This window comes from Rhinatrema bivittatum, chromosome 3 (assembly GCF_901001135.1).
Source record: "Rhinatrema bivittatum chromosome 3, aRhiBiv1.1, whole genome shotgun sequence".
In the NCBI taxonomy this organism is placed as follows: Eukaryota; Metazoa; Chordata; class Amphibia; order Gymnophiona; family Rhinatrematidae; genus Rhinatrema; species Rhinatrema bivittatum.
Genome location: NC_042617.1, coordinates 499,527,121 through 499,545,274, shown reverse-complemented (window position 1 = coordinate 499,545,274; position 18,154 = coordinate 499,527,121). Strand labels below are relative to the sequence as shown.

The 18,154-nt window shown below is 42.8% G+C and overlaps 1 protein-coding gene across 3 annotated transcripts in view; it reads left to right on the top strand.

Moving 5' to 3' along the window:
- The window catches only part of PKHD1 (PKHD1 ciliary IPT domain containing fibrocystin/polyductin), a 1,284,809-nt gene that overhangs the window by 316,022 nt on the left and 950,633 nt on the right, over positions 1-18,154 (top strand). For all 3 annotated transcript variants that reach the window (XM_029596114.1, XM_029596113.1, XM_029596115.1), the window contains one exon: positions 6,565-6,715. In XM_029596114.1, the coding sequence (XP_029451974.1) occupies positions 6,565-6,715 (151 nt within the window). The remainder of the gene's footprint in view (positions 1-6,564; positions 6,716-18,154) is intronic.

Sequence of the window (18,154 nt, the reverse complement as noted above, 5' to 3'; positions counted from 1 at the left end):
AAAATAAAATAAATAAATAAAATAAATAAATAAATAAACTTGCCAACACTTATGATTTATCCTATTTTCTTCTGTTGGATCCTCCTTTTTCCAATTTTTGAATTTTGGTTAAAATAGCCTCTTTTACCTCACATTTTAACCATACTGTAATCATTTTGCTTTCCTTCCACCCTTCTTAATGTACGGAATACATCTGGACTGTGCTTCTAGGATGGTATTTTTTAACAATGTCCACGCATCTTGCACACTTTTTTCTTTAGTAGCTGTTCCTTTCAGTTTTTTTCTAAATATTTTTCTCATTTTATCAAAGTTTCCCTTTTGAAAATTTAGCACATTAATTCAAATTTGATCATATTATGATCATTATTGCCAAGCGGCCCCACCACCGTTACCTCTCTCACCAAATCCTGTGCTCCACTGAGAATTAGATCTGAAATTGCTCCCTCTCTCGTCAGTTCCTGAATCAATTGCTCCATAAAACTGTCATTTATTCCATCCAGGAACTTTATCTCTCTAGCATGTCCTGATGTTACATTTACCCAGTCAATATTGGAGCAATTTAAATCTCCAATTATTACTGCACTACTAATTTGGTTAGCTTCCCTAATTTCTCTTAGCATTTCACTGTCCATCTCACCATCTTGGCCAGGTGGACAGTAGAACACTCTGTCACTATACTCTTCCCCAACACACATGGGATTTCTACCCATAAACATTTGATTGTGCATTTAGTCTCATGCAGGATCTTTATCCTGTTGGACTTTATGCAATACCGGACATAAAGTGCCGCCCCACCTCCCAGATGCTCCTCTCTGTCATTTCGATATAATTTATACCCTGGTATTGCACTATCCCATTGGTTATCCTCCTTCCACCATTTCTCTGAGATGCCAATTAAGTCTATGTCATTCACTGCTATACATTCTAATTCTCCCATCTTACTTCTTAGACTTCTGGCATTAGCATACAAACATTTCAAAGTGTGGTTTTTGTTTGTATTTTCATTCTGCTTTTAATTGATAGGGATAAATAGGAATCTTTTAGCTAAGGTGAGTTTTTAGTTACAAGCACTTGGACTACTTTTCTTATTATTGGAACCTCACTGTTGGGATGCCCTAATTCTAATGTACCATTAGTACCCTTTGACGATACTTCCATCTGAACCATGCGCTGCTGAGTGACTGTCGGTTTTCCCCTTTGTTCTAGTTTAAAAGCTACTCTATCTCCTTTTTAAAGGTTAGCGCCAACAGCCTGGTTTCACCCTGGTTAAGTTGGAGCCCATCCCTTCGGAAAAGTCTCCTCCTTCCCCAAAAGATTCCCAGTTCCTTACAATACTGAATCCTCATCCACGCATTGAGATTCTGGAGCTCTGCCTGCCTCTGGGGACCTGCACATGGAACAGGGAGCGTTACAAAGAATCTATCCTGGAGGTTCTGGATTTCAGCTTTCTACCTAATAGCCTAAATTTGGCTTCCAAAACCTCCCACCCACATTTTCCTATGTCATTGGTGCCTACATGTACCATGACAATGGGCTTCTCCCCAGCACTTTCTAAAATCCTATCTAGGTGACACGTGAGGTCCGCCACCTTCAAACCAGGTAGGCATGTTACCCAGCAATCTTCACGCCTACCAGCCACCCATCTGTCTACATTCCTAATAATCGAATGACCAACTACAATGGTCAACTTAACCCTTCTCTCCTGAGCAGTAGCCCTGGGAGACTCATCCTCGGTGTGAGAGGACAGTGTACCACCATGTCTTTGCTACAGGATCCTTTTCTGCTGCACTAGGTTGATGCTCTCTGATCATGAGACCTTCTTCCTCCAAGGCAGCACGAAGGCTGCCAGTCTGAAGTTGGAACTTGACTGCTATGTCCCTGAAGGTCTCATCTATATACCTCTCTGTCTGCCTCAGCTCCTCATGGTCCTCCACTCTAGCCTCCAGGGATTGGAATAATTTTCTGAGAGACAGGAGCTCTTTGCATCGGATGCACATGTACAACTTCTCACCTGTGGGTAAAAAATCATACATGTGATACTCAATGCAAAAGGCTGGGAGGCCCCCCTCTTGCTGCTGGACTGCTGCCTTCATCTCAAATTTGTTCAGTTCTTAGTTAAGTTTTAGGTTGCTATGGGAGTAGGAATGTGTTTAATTTGAGTCCTTTAAATGTATTAGTGTATTCACTATATATCTGGTAATGGCCGACAAGGAAGTGATGAACTCTCAATAAGATGTGGGGGAATTCGTGAAGTGAAGTTAAAAGGGTGATTTTTTTTTTAGTGTGAAAGTGGCACCTGCCTATAAATTAAAGGATGAGCTAGGGGTGGGTGGGTTGGGAGAGGGGTGAGAGGGTTGGAAAACACAAACACACTAACTTCTGTTTATCTGCCTTACTGACTATTTAAAGCACAACACACAAATACACTAAATAATATTCCCCAATAGTTTACCTCTTCCTAATACTTTAAAAAAATTCCTCAAGCAGAGCTTACTGATTCCTTTCAGCCACCAGCAAGGTGATCCTCTCCTCTCATTGATTTTCTTTAGGTGCAAGAGGCTAGTGATTAAGGCTAGAGGCGCTGTGGTCTGGGTGACCTGGCCTAGAAGTGGATCTCCATAGACAGAACTAGGGTGCACGCCATGAAGTTAGCAAGTAGCTCATTTAAGACTAATTGGAGAAAATTCATTTTCACTCAACTCACAATTAAGCTCTGGAATTTGTTGCTAGAGGATGTGGTTAGTGCAGTTAGTGTAGTTGGGTTCAACAAAGGTGTGGATAAGTTCTTGGAGGATAAGTCCATTAATTGCTATTAATCAAGTTGACTTAGGGAATAGCCTCTGCTATAACTGGCATCAGTAGCATGGGATCTTCTTGGTGTTTGGGTACTTGCCAGGTTCTTGTGGCCTGGTTTGGCCTCTGTTGGGAACAGGATGCTGGGCTTGAGGGACCCTTGGTCTGACCAGAATGGCAATTTCTTATGTTCTTATGATTACCAGAGGGGAAGTCATTTGGACTATGGGGATTTGGAGTTGATTGACTAGGTCTTGCAAAATAAAGTTCTCTCAGGAACCAGAGTCTACAAAGGCCTGGGTGTAGAAACATTCGGAGCCCAGTTGCAGTGTGACTGGCAGGAGGAGTTGGAAAGCCTGAACAGTAAGATCTAGGATCATCTCCCTGAAAGATCCTAGGCTTTTCTTTCCTGACCTCCATGGACATTATGTCAAGGGGTGACCTCAGGCTGTGTAGTAGGGGAAGAGGCCCTGTTATCTGCGATGGAGCCTGGCGTCTGGTCCCAAGCAGCAGCATCCCAATTGCATTGGCTCTTCTGGAGGAGGAGGATGTGGCAGCCAGGGGTGAGAGTGGGTGATGGAAGCGAGGCACAAAAGGCACACTCCTCCATGCTGGATGAGTCTCTCAAGCCCTTTGCTGCAGATGATGATTGATTTTGCCAGTTAGAACAATGAAATCATCTAGCAAGGTGGGAAGATCCCAGACAGCAAGCTCATCTTTGAATTTCCCCAGAGAGGTCAGTTAGGCTCGAAAGCCAGTGTCTGAAACTCCACTGCATATTCAACCAGGGTTTGAGAGCCTTCATGGAGGTGAAGCAAATCAGAGTCCATCGCTGCTGCATGACCTGGCTCCTCAAAGATGGTGTGGAACTGCTCCATGAACTGTCTCAGGTTGAGCAGGAGGGGATCCCCTTGCTCCCAGAGGGGAGAAGCCCAGGCCAGTGCTATTCCTTCAAGCAGGGAGAGGATGTATGTTGTTTTAGCTTGGTCGTCAGGAAATAGTGGAGCCTGTAACTGGAAATGCAAACTGCACTGGTTAAAGAATCCACAACATCTCTTGGGGTCCCTTGCATACCGAGGTGGAGCTGGCAACTGAGTAACTGGCCAACTGGGTGCTGGAGGAGGTAGCAGTATTGGTGTGGATGGAAGTGGTACCGCAGGAGTGTTTAAGGTGTCTAGGAGTTCCAGAGCACCTTGTTGATCTTGCAATCTGCGGGCTTTGCCAGGAATAGCATGCAACGTTGTCAAGCCCGCTGAGTCCATGGCCTCAGCAAACTTTGTCTGTGGGCCCTAGGGCTGTGGAGCCCTGCAGGTTCTCACTATTGGCAGGTGGATCCAGGAGAAGCAGAGACCAGTCAGGACCTACATCTATACCAGCCCACATTTCACTCAGGTTGAACCTTTGGGTGCCAGGACCAGCAGGATTTACGTGGGGTCTCTGCTGATGGCAGGAGAAGAGGTCCATAGTTAACTAGGGTTGTGGGCAGGTGGCGGTCAGGTGTATTTGGGTTCCAGGCAGTGGTTGAAGGGAGGCAGCGTTCAGGCTTATCTGAGGTCCAGGCAGTGATAAGAGGCAGGTATCCATCTGAAGGGGAAGAGGATCAGATAGGCAAGGCAGGCAGGCAAGGGCAAGAACAAGCAGGATGAAGACCGAAGGCAAGCTGGATGAAGACCAAAGACAGGAACACTGTGAGCAACACACAGTACTAAGGAATAGCTGGACCTGTTGCTGAGGGAGTGAGGGAAGGAGAGACTGAGCTCTTTATAGGGCTTGTCATGTGATGTCATCGGCAGGCACCTTAGGCCCTTTAAATGAAGAGAGGTCGGGCGCATGCGCATCTAAGGAAGAGCACAGCAGAATGGGGCTGGTGGCGCTCTGCCATGTAGAGAACCAGCAGCGCCTGGCTGCATCAGGATCCAGCAGCAATGGCCTGGCCAGGGAGGTGAGTGCAGCGGTTCGCGGGGGCAGCCTGCAGACTGTCAAACGTAATAATTTCCTTGAGCATTTTTGCTTTTTCAGGTCTCAGTGGGGATCAGCATGGGAAATCACCCAGGGGAGGGACAGAGTTCATGGGGGCAGAGAAGGGTTTAAATCTCTCTGACAGATCAAGAGAGAAAGGGAGAAACACTACCACCTCACTGCCTTTATCTGGGTCCTCTTCACCATCTCCAGGACACATTTGCTGAGCCCACAAAACAAATCAGAGAGACTGATCCTTGCTTTTTACAGGTCTGATCTTCTCAAAATTTTATGCACCTCATAAAAGGGGTTACATTTAATTTTAATTAATTATGTACTTGTTCTTCTAATATGTATGTACAGTAAGATAGAGCTAGGCTATGGTATGAAATGAAATAAAACAAAGAAGTAACTGTAAATACAGGATATGATTGACAAGCTAATTTATTGTTAGCTCTGTGGTATGTTGTGAGAAGGGCATTGACTGTGAGCCATAGCCCGGCACTTACTATCTATGTACTGTTTTACACAGGACTAAAATGTCATGGGAAATGCTGTAAGTAAGAATCAACCCCCCCCCCCCCCCCCCCAAAAAAAAATGATGGTAAGGAATTTTTAGAATATAATAAAAAGCCAAATCTCTCGCCTACATCCTCAGATTATTTTTATGCCTAAATAAGACAGCCAGCTATTGTCACTGCACAGGTGGAATCTTATTTCTGTTCTAAAAGTAGATCAGAAGAAATTGTATAAGTATCTTTTAAGAGGATTTAGCCAGATTCTGCAGATGGAAAAAAAGATGTAGCTTTAGGGTCAGTGAATGAAAATTAGGATCTGAATGTTTAAAGCCTCTTAAACAACTGATTTGCAAAAGGTTTTCTCTGCTTTGCACCTATGATGACACCTGGGCCCCATCCAGTCCTTTTAATAAGTCAGGCTCCAGCTGCAATTGAAGGCCCATGGGTGTCACAGCTTTGCACATCCTTAAATGTCAGCTGGTGAGGTTGGGACAGGTTCCGATTGGACTGTAAAAATGAGGTAGGCTATCTAATATGTCAGGCCCAATGTCTTCAAGTCACAGTTTTATCTGTTGAAGAATGAGTAGGGACTTTTTTATGCATCCTTCTTATTTCTTCTCCACTTATGGATGCAAGCTTTTACAGCACTGCCTGGCAGTATAACTGGCACATATATCGAATCTGCTTAGTTTGGGCTGTTAAGTAAGTTTAATTAAGTTAGCAAGTTAATGTTCCACTGTCAGCAGCTGAGAGTCTCATTGCTATCAGCAAGGTAGCAGGAACTGGAACCCTGAAATTAGCTCATTTTTTCACAGCTGGAATTAGAGACCGGTTAGCCAGTTGTTGTGTGTGCTTTCCAATTTTTCTGTGCCCTGAGGGAATTGTAAATTATACGCTTCCAGGTCCAAAGAGTACAAAATGTGTTAATAAGGTGCTGTAGGAGGATCACAGAGCCTCACCATTATTTGCTTCCATTGTTGGTTTTAGAATTGGTAGGGCAGTACTAGCCTCCTCAACTTAGAAAATGTTTTGCTGCTTTTATAATCGATTTAGAAAATAGAGAGGCATCAGTGAAAGATATTTACCACATGCACTTTCATTGTTAAGGCAGCAGATAAGGAAAAACAAATAAACAATAAAAGAATGGAAACAAAATTACAGAAATTTGCAAAGTTTGACAAATGGTGGCCTGTAGTTGCCACAAGCTAATGGCTTGCAATGATTAATAAGAGTAAAAATAATTGCATTTCATTAAGATTGATGACACCCCATTTAACCTCCCCTCTCGTTTCAGCCCTAAAGTAGAAAGAGATGAAGTTCTCATCTATAATAGCTCTTGTAACATCACCATGGCAACAGAGGCAGAGATGGAGTGTGAGGCACCTAATCAGCCAATTACCGCCAAGATTACTGAGATATGGAAAAACTGGGGCCAGAACACTCAGGTATAATCAAATCTTTTTTACAGACTGATTCAAACAGCTTAAAATTAAATTTGTAATATTGTGTACATTAAAAAAAACAATTTAGACTGAACCGTATCAATATATAATTCTCAATGGTAATGTAACTTTGAATAGCTGTTTTAATAGAGAACCACAGAATTCATGGTTAATGAGAGCTAACTTCCCAGTTAATCATATTTTTTTTTCAAAAACAAATGAGAGCTGTCCTGTTGCTTTTGTTTTTTTCTGTGTAGATTATTGGTCCTTAGTGACTTTCTTTTTTATTTTATTCTGTGTTTTTCAGAGTGGCAATCTATCTTCACTTACCAAGTTATTCTTTAGAAACTAAGAGTCATATTTATTAAGGCTTTTCTCCCATTTTGCGTCTTTGGGAAAAACCCTTACTGAATCAGGTACTAAAGATGTAAAAAATAAATCCCCCAAAACTTTTCTTAACCAAAGATTTTGCCATTAAAGTAAACATGTTCATTTAAGCGTATCTTTGTCATAGACCCTAATTTTAAGAGCCAACTGTTAGATCCTTATCTAACCAGAAGTATTGAGCTGCTCAAGGTCTGAATTGGTCAGTTGGCTATATGGCTTTAAAGCTTATGTGTATAGAATTTATGCTGCATAGCCCTCTGTTGATTGCAGTTAGAACACTTGGGAGTCTATGTTCAAAAGGTTTAGGTATCTAACTTTGGGAGTCATGCACCTAAATGGGACCTTTCGAAAATTGACTAGGGTTGAGTTCTTAAATTTAGGAGCCTATTTTCACTAGGCACCTGAATTTAGGTCCTTAAAAAGTAGGCAACTACATGGGAGGAGATAGGTTAGGAGAAACAATAGATGCTTAGCAATGATTTTAAGCACCTCATTCTAGGCAAATGAATTGCATGCCTACTTTTAAATTGCTAAATAAAGTGCTGAGCTTTTTTCTTTTTTTTTAAATTGATCGCCTATGGAGCAATTTTGAAATGTCTATGGATAGTCGCAAAGTTGCAGGTATTTATACTCATGAGCTGAGCATACTTTCCCTTTTGAAAATTGCCTAGGGGAAAACGTTTCCAGAAAAATTTGTCTCCTTTTTCTGCAGGTACTTTTTCCATTCTAAATGCCTCACACAATTTTGAAAATGATATTGTCTCCTTCTGACCTAACCTCACCCCCAAGCCCACCTGCTTTTCCCATGTGTAAAAGTATACATGTTGATACCAGTGCTTACTTTTACCCAGGTCAAAGGTACATAATACTTTTTCAGACAGCCAATTTACCCTGGTTTTTGAAAACTGGCCTCCCTATGACAGGGGTCTGAGAGGAATCGAGTTTTGAATCCTTGAATTAGACTGCGCAATCAAGACTAACAATTGTATCCAATGGTTACAGCTCCTGAAATTTCAGTGAAGTATTTTATTTTTCTTCTAAAGCAAGCTGGGTCTATTTTTTCATTTACTATCTTTCAACCATTATGATCTAATTTTGGTGTTATGCCACACACTGTTTCTCATGTAACCCAGGTCTCTTTCCGGGTTACCATTAAGCCCTGGGTATCAAGTCTCAAATAGATCTAGTGCAGGATGATAGTGAGGGAGGTTTCATTCAAATGCAGCTCCTCCTGCTGGAATGATCATCCCTCTAGTGAGCTTTTAAAAGCAGGGGACTGGCTACTGCTGGGAGGGGGGCAGTCCTTTGAGTTGTGAACAGTGTTTAGAGATAGAGAGGAGCTTAGCTTTTTTTTTTTTTTTTTTTGTTATTTTAAAGGCCCAGCCAGAGGAGCCAAGCAAACCCTGTTTGGTGGTCCTGGCCAGGGCTGGGAGGGGTTTTGCCTATTCAGATCACAACCTGTCTGGTGGGAAATCTCCCTCTGGGTATATTTTTTTGAATTTAACCTTTTAAGTGGCTTTTTGGAGCCTATTCAGGTCTTGGGCCCAGGGAACAAGGAACCTTGGGACTGAGCCTGGGCAGATTAGGGAAGACCTGCCTCCCTATATCCTGAGTTCAAGGGTGTCAGTGTCCTGCTGTAGGGGTACACTCCGATGGTATTTTTATTTTGCTAAAGATTACTTTCAAGACCTAGGAGGAAGTTCTGACTGCCCTTCCTTTCTTACTGGAGCACCAAGAGGCCTGCTCCAGGGAATTCCTCCCATTAAGTACCCCAAGACAAGAACAAAGGACTTCATTAGTAGAGATGTGTATCGTACCGGCAATCGTTTCCGGTTTCGTTTTCGTAGAACCATGGGAAATTTCGTTTCCCACAGTTCTGACTGTTTTTTTTCCGGCTGTCCCGATCCAAAAATAAAAAAACATCCCAATCCTTCAGATTTAATTATTTACAATCCCCCCAAAACTTGCCTAAAGTCCCTGGTGGTCCAGCGGGGGTCCCGGGAGCGATCTCCCACTCTCGGGCTGTCAGCTGCCAGTAAACAAAATGGCACCATCTTAAAAAATGGCACGGGCCATCCATTGCTCCTACCATGTGACAGGGGCTGGCCAATGGCACTGATAGCCCTTCTCACATGGTAAGGGCAAAGGGCCATCAGTGCCATTTTGATTAGTGGCAGCCAACGACCCGAGAGGGGGACATCGCTTTCGGGACCCCCGCTGGATCACCAGGGACTTTAGGCAAGTTTTTGGGGGGGTCGGGAGGGTGGGGGATTGTAAATAATTAGATTTGAAGGATTGGGGTGGGTTTGGGGTCTTTTTTTTCTGTGTGCCCTTTCTCCCCCCCCCCCCCCAAAAAAAAAATGATAAGAAAACCATACAAAATTTCGTGGGGTTTTCCTATCATTTTCAGGGACCCTGATAGATGACGAATTAGGAAATATCGTATGATATTTTAATTCATCAAAAAAATGATGCGCATCCCCATTCATTAGAGCGTAAGGGTGAATCATCTAACAGTGAGTAAAGACAAAGCCTATTTATCAAAAGGGACTAGGGATGTGAATCTGGCTTCAGACGATTGAAAATATCGGATGATATTTTCAAAATCGTCAGAAATCGGGGGCTCCCCCAAAACGATATGAAAACCCCACGATTTTGATCGTGGGGGTTCTCTTATCATTTTGGGGGAGGGTGGGAAAAGCGGCACACAAAAATAACCCCTAAACCCACCCCGACCCTTTAAAACTAATCCCTTAGCTTCCCCCACCCTCCTGACCCCCCAAAAAAACTTTTTACAGGTACCTGCTGGTCCAGTGAAGATCCCTGGAGCGATCTCCCACTCCCGGCCTGTCGGCTGCCACTAATCAAAATGGCGCCGATGGCCCTTTGCCCTTACCATGTGACAGGGTATCCGTGCCATTGGCTGGACCCTGTCACATGGTAGGAACACTGGATGGCCGGCGCCATCTTGTGCTCCTACCATGTGACAGGGGCTGACCAATGGCACCGGTAACCCCTGTGACATAGTAAGGGCAAAGGCTATCGGCGCCATTTTGAATACTGGCAGCCGACGGTCCGAGTGCAGGAGGTCGCTCCTGGACCCCCGCTGGACTTTTGGCAAGTCTTGTGGGGGTCAGGAGGGTCCCCCAAGACTTGCCAAAAGCCCCTGGTGGTCCAGTGGGGGTCCAGGAGTGATCTCCTGCACTCAGGCCATCGGCTGCCAGTAATCAAAATGGCGCCGATAGCCTTTGCCCTTACTATGTCACAGGGGCTACTGGTGCCATTGGTCCGGCCAATGGCACGGATACCCTGTCACGTGGGTCGGGGTGGGTTTTTTGTTTATCGGCTCGGGTGCAGCTGATACACAAAACCGTGATTGGGTCCGATGAAAAAAAAACCACATGTGAATCGGAACCAGAATCGGAACCGAATCCGGTTCCGATTCACATCTCTAAAAGGGACACCCATCTGATGACTCTCAAGACTGCTGGGGAGATAGAGAGAAAGAGAGTTTATCTCTCTGTGCAGAGACTGAGACTTTATATCTTTGCCAGTTGGAGGGGTGTTCCTGCCAAGCTAAATTACACCCTGTCTACCTGGAGATTTATTTTTCCAAGCCCTGGAGGGTAGAAATTCCCCTGGCTCTGGCAGCTGATATTTCTGCACAGATTAAAGGAGAAGATTGTAAAAGGAACATTCTGTGGTGCTGTGAATCAGTATTATGCCAATTTCACTTATTTGCAACAGTAAAGATTTGTTTGGACACTAACAAATCTTTACTCATTGACTTTATTAGGCACTTTCAATACACATTGGGACATATACGTATCCTTCCCCAGGGACCTTAACAAAGGACACTTGGAGCCACCCTTAGCACTCAGGGCCTTGGTAGTAATTTTCCCCCCACTTGACCAAGAATCCAGGCCCTGAAAAGAAGAGAGTGTGCAATAGCTTGCCTGGGAAGGTACCAGCCCTGAAGGGAAACAACAAATTCTTATATGGCCTCATCTGGTAGCAATCCACATCCAAGAATGGGGTTACACTCGATTGCTAATGAATAGTTTTATAGAATCCATTAACATATTGTCATCATAGCTATCAATATGGTTGTGCATGGAAATGTTTTTTTGGTTTATTTCGTTATTTTGGTTCATTTGCCTCCTTGATTCATTTCAAACTAAATTTTTCAAAAATGTATTTATGCCATTTGTTCATTTATTTCCCATTAAAGTCAATGGGGGAAGCAAAGCATCTTATTTTGGGCTTAAAAATTTGGGTTTTCTATTCAGACAGACCAGCAGCAGTGGGAAAAGCTCCCCAAGATACCAAGAGTGGGGCAAAGTAGCACCAAGAGTGCCGTAAATAACCCAAGGCACTATGACAGTGCAATGCAGCCCAAATAGAGGCACCAACACCCCAAGACACCGTGTGAGGAGCAAAGCAGCACCAATAGTGGCATGAATATCCTAAAGCTCCAAAAGAGGGAGAAAGTACACCACCAACAGTGGCATGACATCTCTAAGGGGCAATGAGAGGAGCATATGTAAAGCAGCAGATTGGCATGGCAATACCAATCGTTAGTATGCGCTGTAAGAAACACCCAAAAGCATCGAGAGAGACTTGGAGCATTAGGAGCACTGGTGTTTGAACTGGAAACCACAGGTGCGCAACAACATAGCAAGATGTGTCGCATGAACAGCCCAAAGCATTAAAAGAGGAGCAAGGCAGCTTTAAGAGAGCATGAAGACCCCACAGCAACAAAAGAAACACAAATGGCATCAGCAACAAATGAGGGGCAAAGGGCACTAACAATTGTAGCAAATATACCCCAAAGCACCAAAAAAGGAGGTAATGAGGTTCCAACAGTGCCATGAACATCTCAAGGCATGCCAAGATCGTAAAGGGGGAAAAATAGAAGCATGAATATCAGAAGGCATGTGAGACAGCAAAGCAGCATCAAGAGTGCCATAAACACCTCAAAGATTAGTGTGAGATATATGGCAATCAGTTAGTGATTTTTAGCGTTACAATACACCCAGTAGTGTGAATTAGACTCATACACATAGTCACTTTTGTTGGAGAAAAATACACAGTGGAATAAACACCTCCAGGAATTGAGAGAGGGATAAAGCAGGAAGCACAGTGGCTTAAAAACCACAAAGTAGCACAGAGTGTAGAGTAGGGTAACCAGCACAATAGCATCAAAACTCCAAGACATAGAATGAGGAATAAGGCAAACAGCACAATGGCATAAATACTCCAAGGCACTGTGACACAGTGGCAGGAGAGAGGGCCAGGAGCAGGCTGGGCAGTTACAGCAGAATAACACAGCAAGGAACAGAACTAGCAGACAGACAGGAAAGTGGTGGCAAGAGTGGTAACTGGCAACCAGCCAGTAAGTTGCTGAGGGCCAAAACTGTGGGCATTGGTTCTCTGTAGCTGTATTCTCAGACCTCCTGAACTCGCATGGAGAGTCCAGAAAACCCAACAGAAGGAGGTATATTTTAAGAAAGACCAAGTTTTCCAAGTTTTCCACCAACTCTGGTGCTAGCCATGAATGATGTGGATTCATGACATCCCATGCCATTGAGAATACCCATTTACTAAGCATGCTGGTTGTGGATAGGAAGGAATTGCTGGGCTACCTTGGCAGGATCTGGCTAGACTGCAGACTTGTGTGTCAAATATATCAATGGATCTGTGGCCATGTCCTCAATGGGCTCTGCAGTATAGAATGTGTCTGATATTTGTGCTGTGGTCTCCTGTGCTGGGGGAGGAGAATCTCCTCTGCTGCCAACTGCTATAACTATGGCTGATATCAGGAGAGCCCATTCTGCAGTGGCCATGGAGGAGTGGTAGATAAAGATGGGGAAGGAAGTAGAAGCTGACGGGGTGATCATGCTGACAGTACTCTTTGGGGTACCCACTCTTTCCTATTCTGCATCACCACTGTCCCTCTGGATCTGAAACTCCTATTGCTATACCCTAGCCTCCAGTGTGTCTCCTACTAGTGAATTAGACTTGAACTAGATAGCAGTACTCCCTTTCACCTGTGGGTTGTATAACCTGGTTAGTATGTAAGTATCCTTCTTGTTGAGGGGTTTGAGCCTGTCTTGCACCTGCTACTGCAAAGAGTCCATGAACATCAGTACCTCAGGTGCCACTCCCTATTTCTGCTGGAAATCCTCTAATTTCTCCTTCAGGATGTTAACTATGGGGATGACCTTACTCCGGCTATTCTTGTGGAATTGAGATCCTCCATGGAATACTTGAAGGGCTTCAGAACATATATCATCAGTGTCATGTGTAGCAATCATGATGCCTCAGGGGGCAACCCACACATATCTCACCTTAGAGACATGATATATGAAGGGTTGCCCTTTTTTCTACTTACCTCTGCAGCATTAGATAATTGAAATTCCTCTTAGTACCTGTATCCTGAATGAGCCTATGCAGAGATACTCCACTACTTCCTGCTTCTCACAGAGCTTTTGTCCTTCCCTGTTGAAAATGTACCACTATTTTCCTGCACCTCTCTATCAGTTCCTTCAGGATTAAACTGACATATTGCTGCTTGGCTGCTAGGGCATCCTTTACTGCCAGGTACAGCAAGTGTGCAAAGCAATATTCCCTCATAGCCCTCATCTTCCATTGTCTTTTTCATATTTATACTACTGTATGTAACAAAAATGGAGGGAGAGTCCAATCTTTCTGATCTAGCTGCCAGCCGTTCATCATCTTTCTTTTGAATCCTAAGACATTGACTGATATCCATCGTCAGTGTGTGCAGCATAGTTCATTTGTACCCTGCTGATTCACTCTCGATAGAACTGTTGGGGAAAGTTAGGCAAGTATAGCATTCTGGCTGGTCCAGATGTTGATAGTGAAAAAGATACTAGCCCTCTCTACCTTGGCTAGCTTTGCTTTATGTGAGCATAGCATGGAGTATACAGGACAAGGGTAACCTATGTACTGAATGTTTTCCAGAAATGCCCTTATAATTGGGGATAAAAGATACAGCAGCCATTTAATTCCCATGATTTATATGACCTGCAAAGACTTGTCATCTAGTGCAATCATTTCCTCCATTTACCATATCACCACCTTTGATGTTGCTTGCCTCCTACTACAGGAAAGTAATGTGTTAAAACATGTCATCTTCTTCATGATGGCTTGCCACTAATGTGGGGTTGGGAACTGCTTGCATGTCACCTCACTGGAGGAAGAGATTGCTGCTTTGAGTAGTAGACAGGGTCCCAAGGCTAATATTGGAGACCTCATCTGAAACCCATACTAATAGCTATGGTTTTTTTTTTTAATGATATTGTATGCCACATAAGAACATAAGAAATTGCCTTACTGGGCCAGACCAATGATCCATCAAGAGTAGCATCTTAACAGTGGCCAATCCAGGATACAAGTACCTGGCAAGTATCAAAACACTAAGTAGATCCCATGCTACTGATGCCAGTAATAGCAGTGGCTGTTCCCTAAGTCAACCTGATTAATAGCAGTTAATGGACTTCTCCTTCAAGAACTTATCCTCAGGCAACAAATTCCAGAGCTTAGTTGAACGTTGGGTAAAAAAAAAGTTTTTTCTGATTAGTTTTAAATGTGCTACTTGCTAACTTCATGGAGTGCCCCCTAGTTCTTCTATTATCCAAAAGAGTTAATAACTGAACCATATTTACCTGTTCTAGACCTCTCATGATTTTAAAGACCTCTATCATATCTCCCCTCAGCCATCTCTTCTCCAAGCTGAACAGCCCTACCTTTTTAGCCTTTCCTCATAGGGGAGCTGTTCCATCCCCTTTATCATTTTGGTTGCCCTTCTCTTTACCTTCCCCAGTGCAACTATATCTTTTTTGAGATGCGGTGATCAGAATTGTACACAGTACGTAAGGTGCATTCTCACCATGGAGCGATACAGAGGCATTATGACATTCTCCGTTTTATTCACCATTCCCTTCCTAATAATTCCTAACATTCTGTTTGCTTTTTTGCCTGCTGCAGCACACCGAGTTGACAATTTCAATGTATTATCCACTATGACACCTAGATCTTTTTCTTGGATGGTAGCTCCTAACATGGAACCCAACATTGTGTAACTATAGCATGGGTTATTTTTCCCTATAGGCAATACCTTGCACTTGTCCACATTAAATTTCATCTCCCTTTGGATGCCCAGTCTCACAAGGTCCTCCTACAATTTATCACCATCTGCTCTGAATAATTTTGTATCATTTGCAAATTTGATTATCTCACTCGTTGTATTCCTTTCCAGATCATTTATAAATATATTGGAAAGCATTGGTCCAAGTACAGATCCCTGAGGAACTCCACCATCTACTTTTTTCCACTAAGAAAATTGACCATTTAATCCTACTCTCTGTTTCCTGTCTTTTAACCAGTTTGTAATCCACGAAAGGATATTGCTTCCTATCCCATTACTTTTTTGTTTTCTTAGAAGCCTCTCATGAGGGACTTTGACAAACACCTTCAGAAAATCCAAATACACTACATCTACCGGTTCACCTTTATCCACATGCTTAGTAACCCCTTCAAAAAAAATGAAGCAGATTTGTGAGGCAAGACTTCCCTTGGGTAAATGCACTATTTGTAAGATGGCCTTGTATCTTCCTCTACTGAAGTGAGTACATTTTGCAAAATGCTGGTCTTCCTTATCTCTAAAGTGCTTTTACTTCTCAGATGTCTTGCTGAATATGCTCTCCCTCTCTGCAGACTTGGGAGCTGCTGCTGAGGCTAGGGTTGACGTAGGCCAAGAGGCAAAAATCCAGATGCATCACTCATGCTCTCTACTACCTACTATTCCTGAGAGATGCTCTTTGCCTCAGCAGTATCACGTTCTGTCTCCTGTAGCTACTCACTAGAGGAAAGCGTGCTAATAACTAGATTCCCCAAACCTCCTGATTTACTAGAAGTTTTATATTCTCTGAGTCTGACAAGCCCTCACGTGAATCATGCAAATCAGCACTTTCTTGCAGTATCTGCTCAGAATGAACCAGGGAAGAATGCTGTGCTGCATTTGGATGTTATGCTCCCAGTGTCCCTGCCCCTCCACTACTGATGCCATCTTGCCTTCACTCTGCCTTCTCCTGTTCCTGCATCATAAGAACATAGCTGACATTGGAAGCAGGCGTTGGATCCTTTTCTGGTTTGAGCTTCTTCTTGCCCAACCCTGCCTCTTTTCTCCCTGCTAAAAAAAAAAAAAAATCTCTCTTTAACTTGGGTGGGAAAGTTATTTTCTTCAGTATTATTAGTAGTGCTGCTAGTACTTAAACTTGTTTTAAACCCTTTGCAGAAAAAGATTTTCCTCTCCCTTTTCTATTGTGCTACTAGTGCTTCTACCTTTTGCTTCCGTTAGCATGATGGAATTTGATGCAGTTATGCAGTCAGTGAGAGCGAGCAGGGGTTTTTACTGTTTTTATTTTAACAGCTGCAATGTCTCTGACCAGTAACCTCTGCACTGACCAGTCTGGGCACTACTCTGTCTTTTTTTTTTTCTCTCTGACTTTTTTTGGTTGGAAAAAGGAATCAGTAAACAATCACTGTCTATAGTAGATATGTGACTCTTTTTTCCATAAGCTGTGTCATCCATGGAAGTCACTCTACACATGCAGTTAGCAAGCAGATACATATTGTGTATGGCATGCTTTATAACACACTGTATGTGCTATTTGTTGTGCTGTATGTGACTCTCTAAACCATTCTCCACAAGACACTAGTGCTGGTGTATGTGTGTATGTGTGCAAGTACTGAGTACTAGAGGAACAGCATGCTACATTTATTGTAAGAATAAGAACTCTCTCTGCAGTGCGCATATGCACTCCTGCATTCAAAGAAAGATACTTTATTACTTCTGTCTGTTTAATGATACAGCACAACAGTAGCTGTAACACTGAGCAACAGAAAGTTACTATTTCTCTTTTTACACACAGTGATAGTTTGTGACAAGAAGGAACTGCACAACCAATCTTACTTTCAAGTTCTTCTTCCTTTCCTTTCTAAATCTTTTTCTACTTTTTCTTTGGCTCAGAAAGATTTAGAAAGACAACCTTTCTGTCTGAGATCCAGCTGAGAAATGAGCAAAAAAAAAAAAAAAAAGGCAACTGTTCAAATGTTATTTTTAGATTCAGGTTGGAAAAAACCTGAGGAATTCATTGTCAATCCATGCAGGTGCCAGCTAGAATATGTTGGTTAAAAAATGCTTCAATTTTATTAGTCCTGCTCCTTCCTTGTCCCTTCTCATCCTGCCTCCAGTCAGTCTAGCTTTGGTAGCTTCATTGGCCTGCCTTGAGTAGAAAACTCTTGCCCTCCCTCCCCGTCTGCAATCTTGTTTGCCCCATAGACTTGAATGGGATAAAAAAAAATGAATGAAAATGAAAATTTTTGTTATTTTCAGGGGCGCTGTTCATCTATTTTGTTTTCAAGAAAAAAAATGAATGCCCTGATTTGTTTTGGATTACCCATTTGTTTCTATAGAAAACCCTGGTCTTTCTCTTTAGATTGTTAAGAAAATAACTCAGTCAGATAGTGGTCAACCACTTCCTTTATTCAGGAATGTGTATACAAAGGCTTGCTACCATCAAAAATCCATAGAGCAATGCCTGGCTATGCAGTTACAATGCAGGCTTAAATACATCTTTTAACTTCTGCTTTTTACAAATAAGGTAAAGAACTGGGCCTATAAAATGTCAGTTCCTATACCCTTTTATTGATTATTCTCTGTTCATTGGTTAACAAAAAGTGGAATTGTAGTACTTTACTTATTAATATTCATTAATCACAGGCGCAGCGAAACTTATGACATCCTAACCGTTTCATTTGCAGTAAACAACTTGGTTAACTAATTATTCCTTACTTTATGCCTGTGAGCTTGCTGCATAGCCCTCTTGTCACATGTCCAGCCTTAAAGCAGTGTCTTTATTATTTAATTATATAGCTAAATGAGGAACTTAAGCTATTTCTAACTGCATAGTTCTGGCCTGGTCAATCTCAATGCATCAATTCAATTGGGATCTTAACCATAGATTC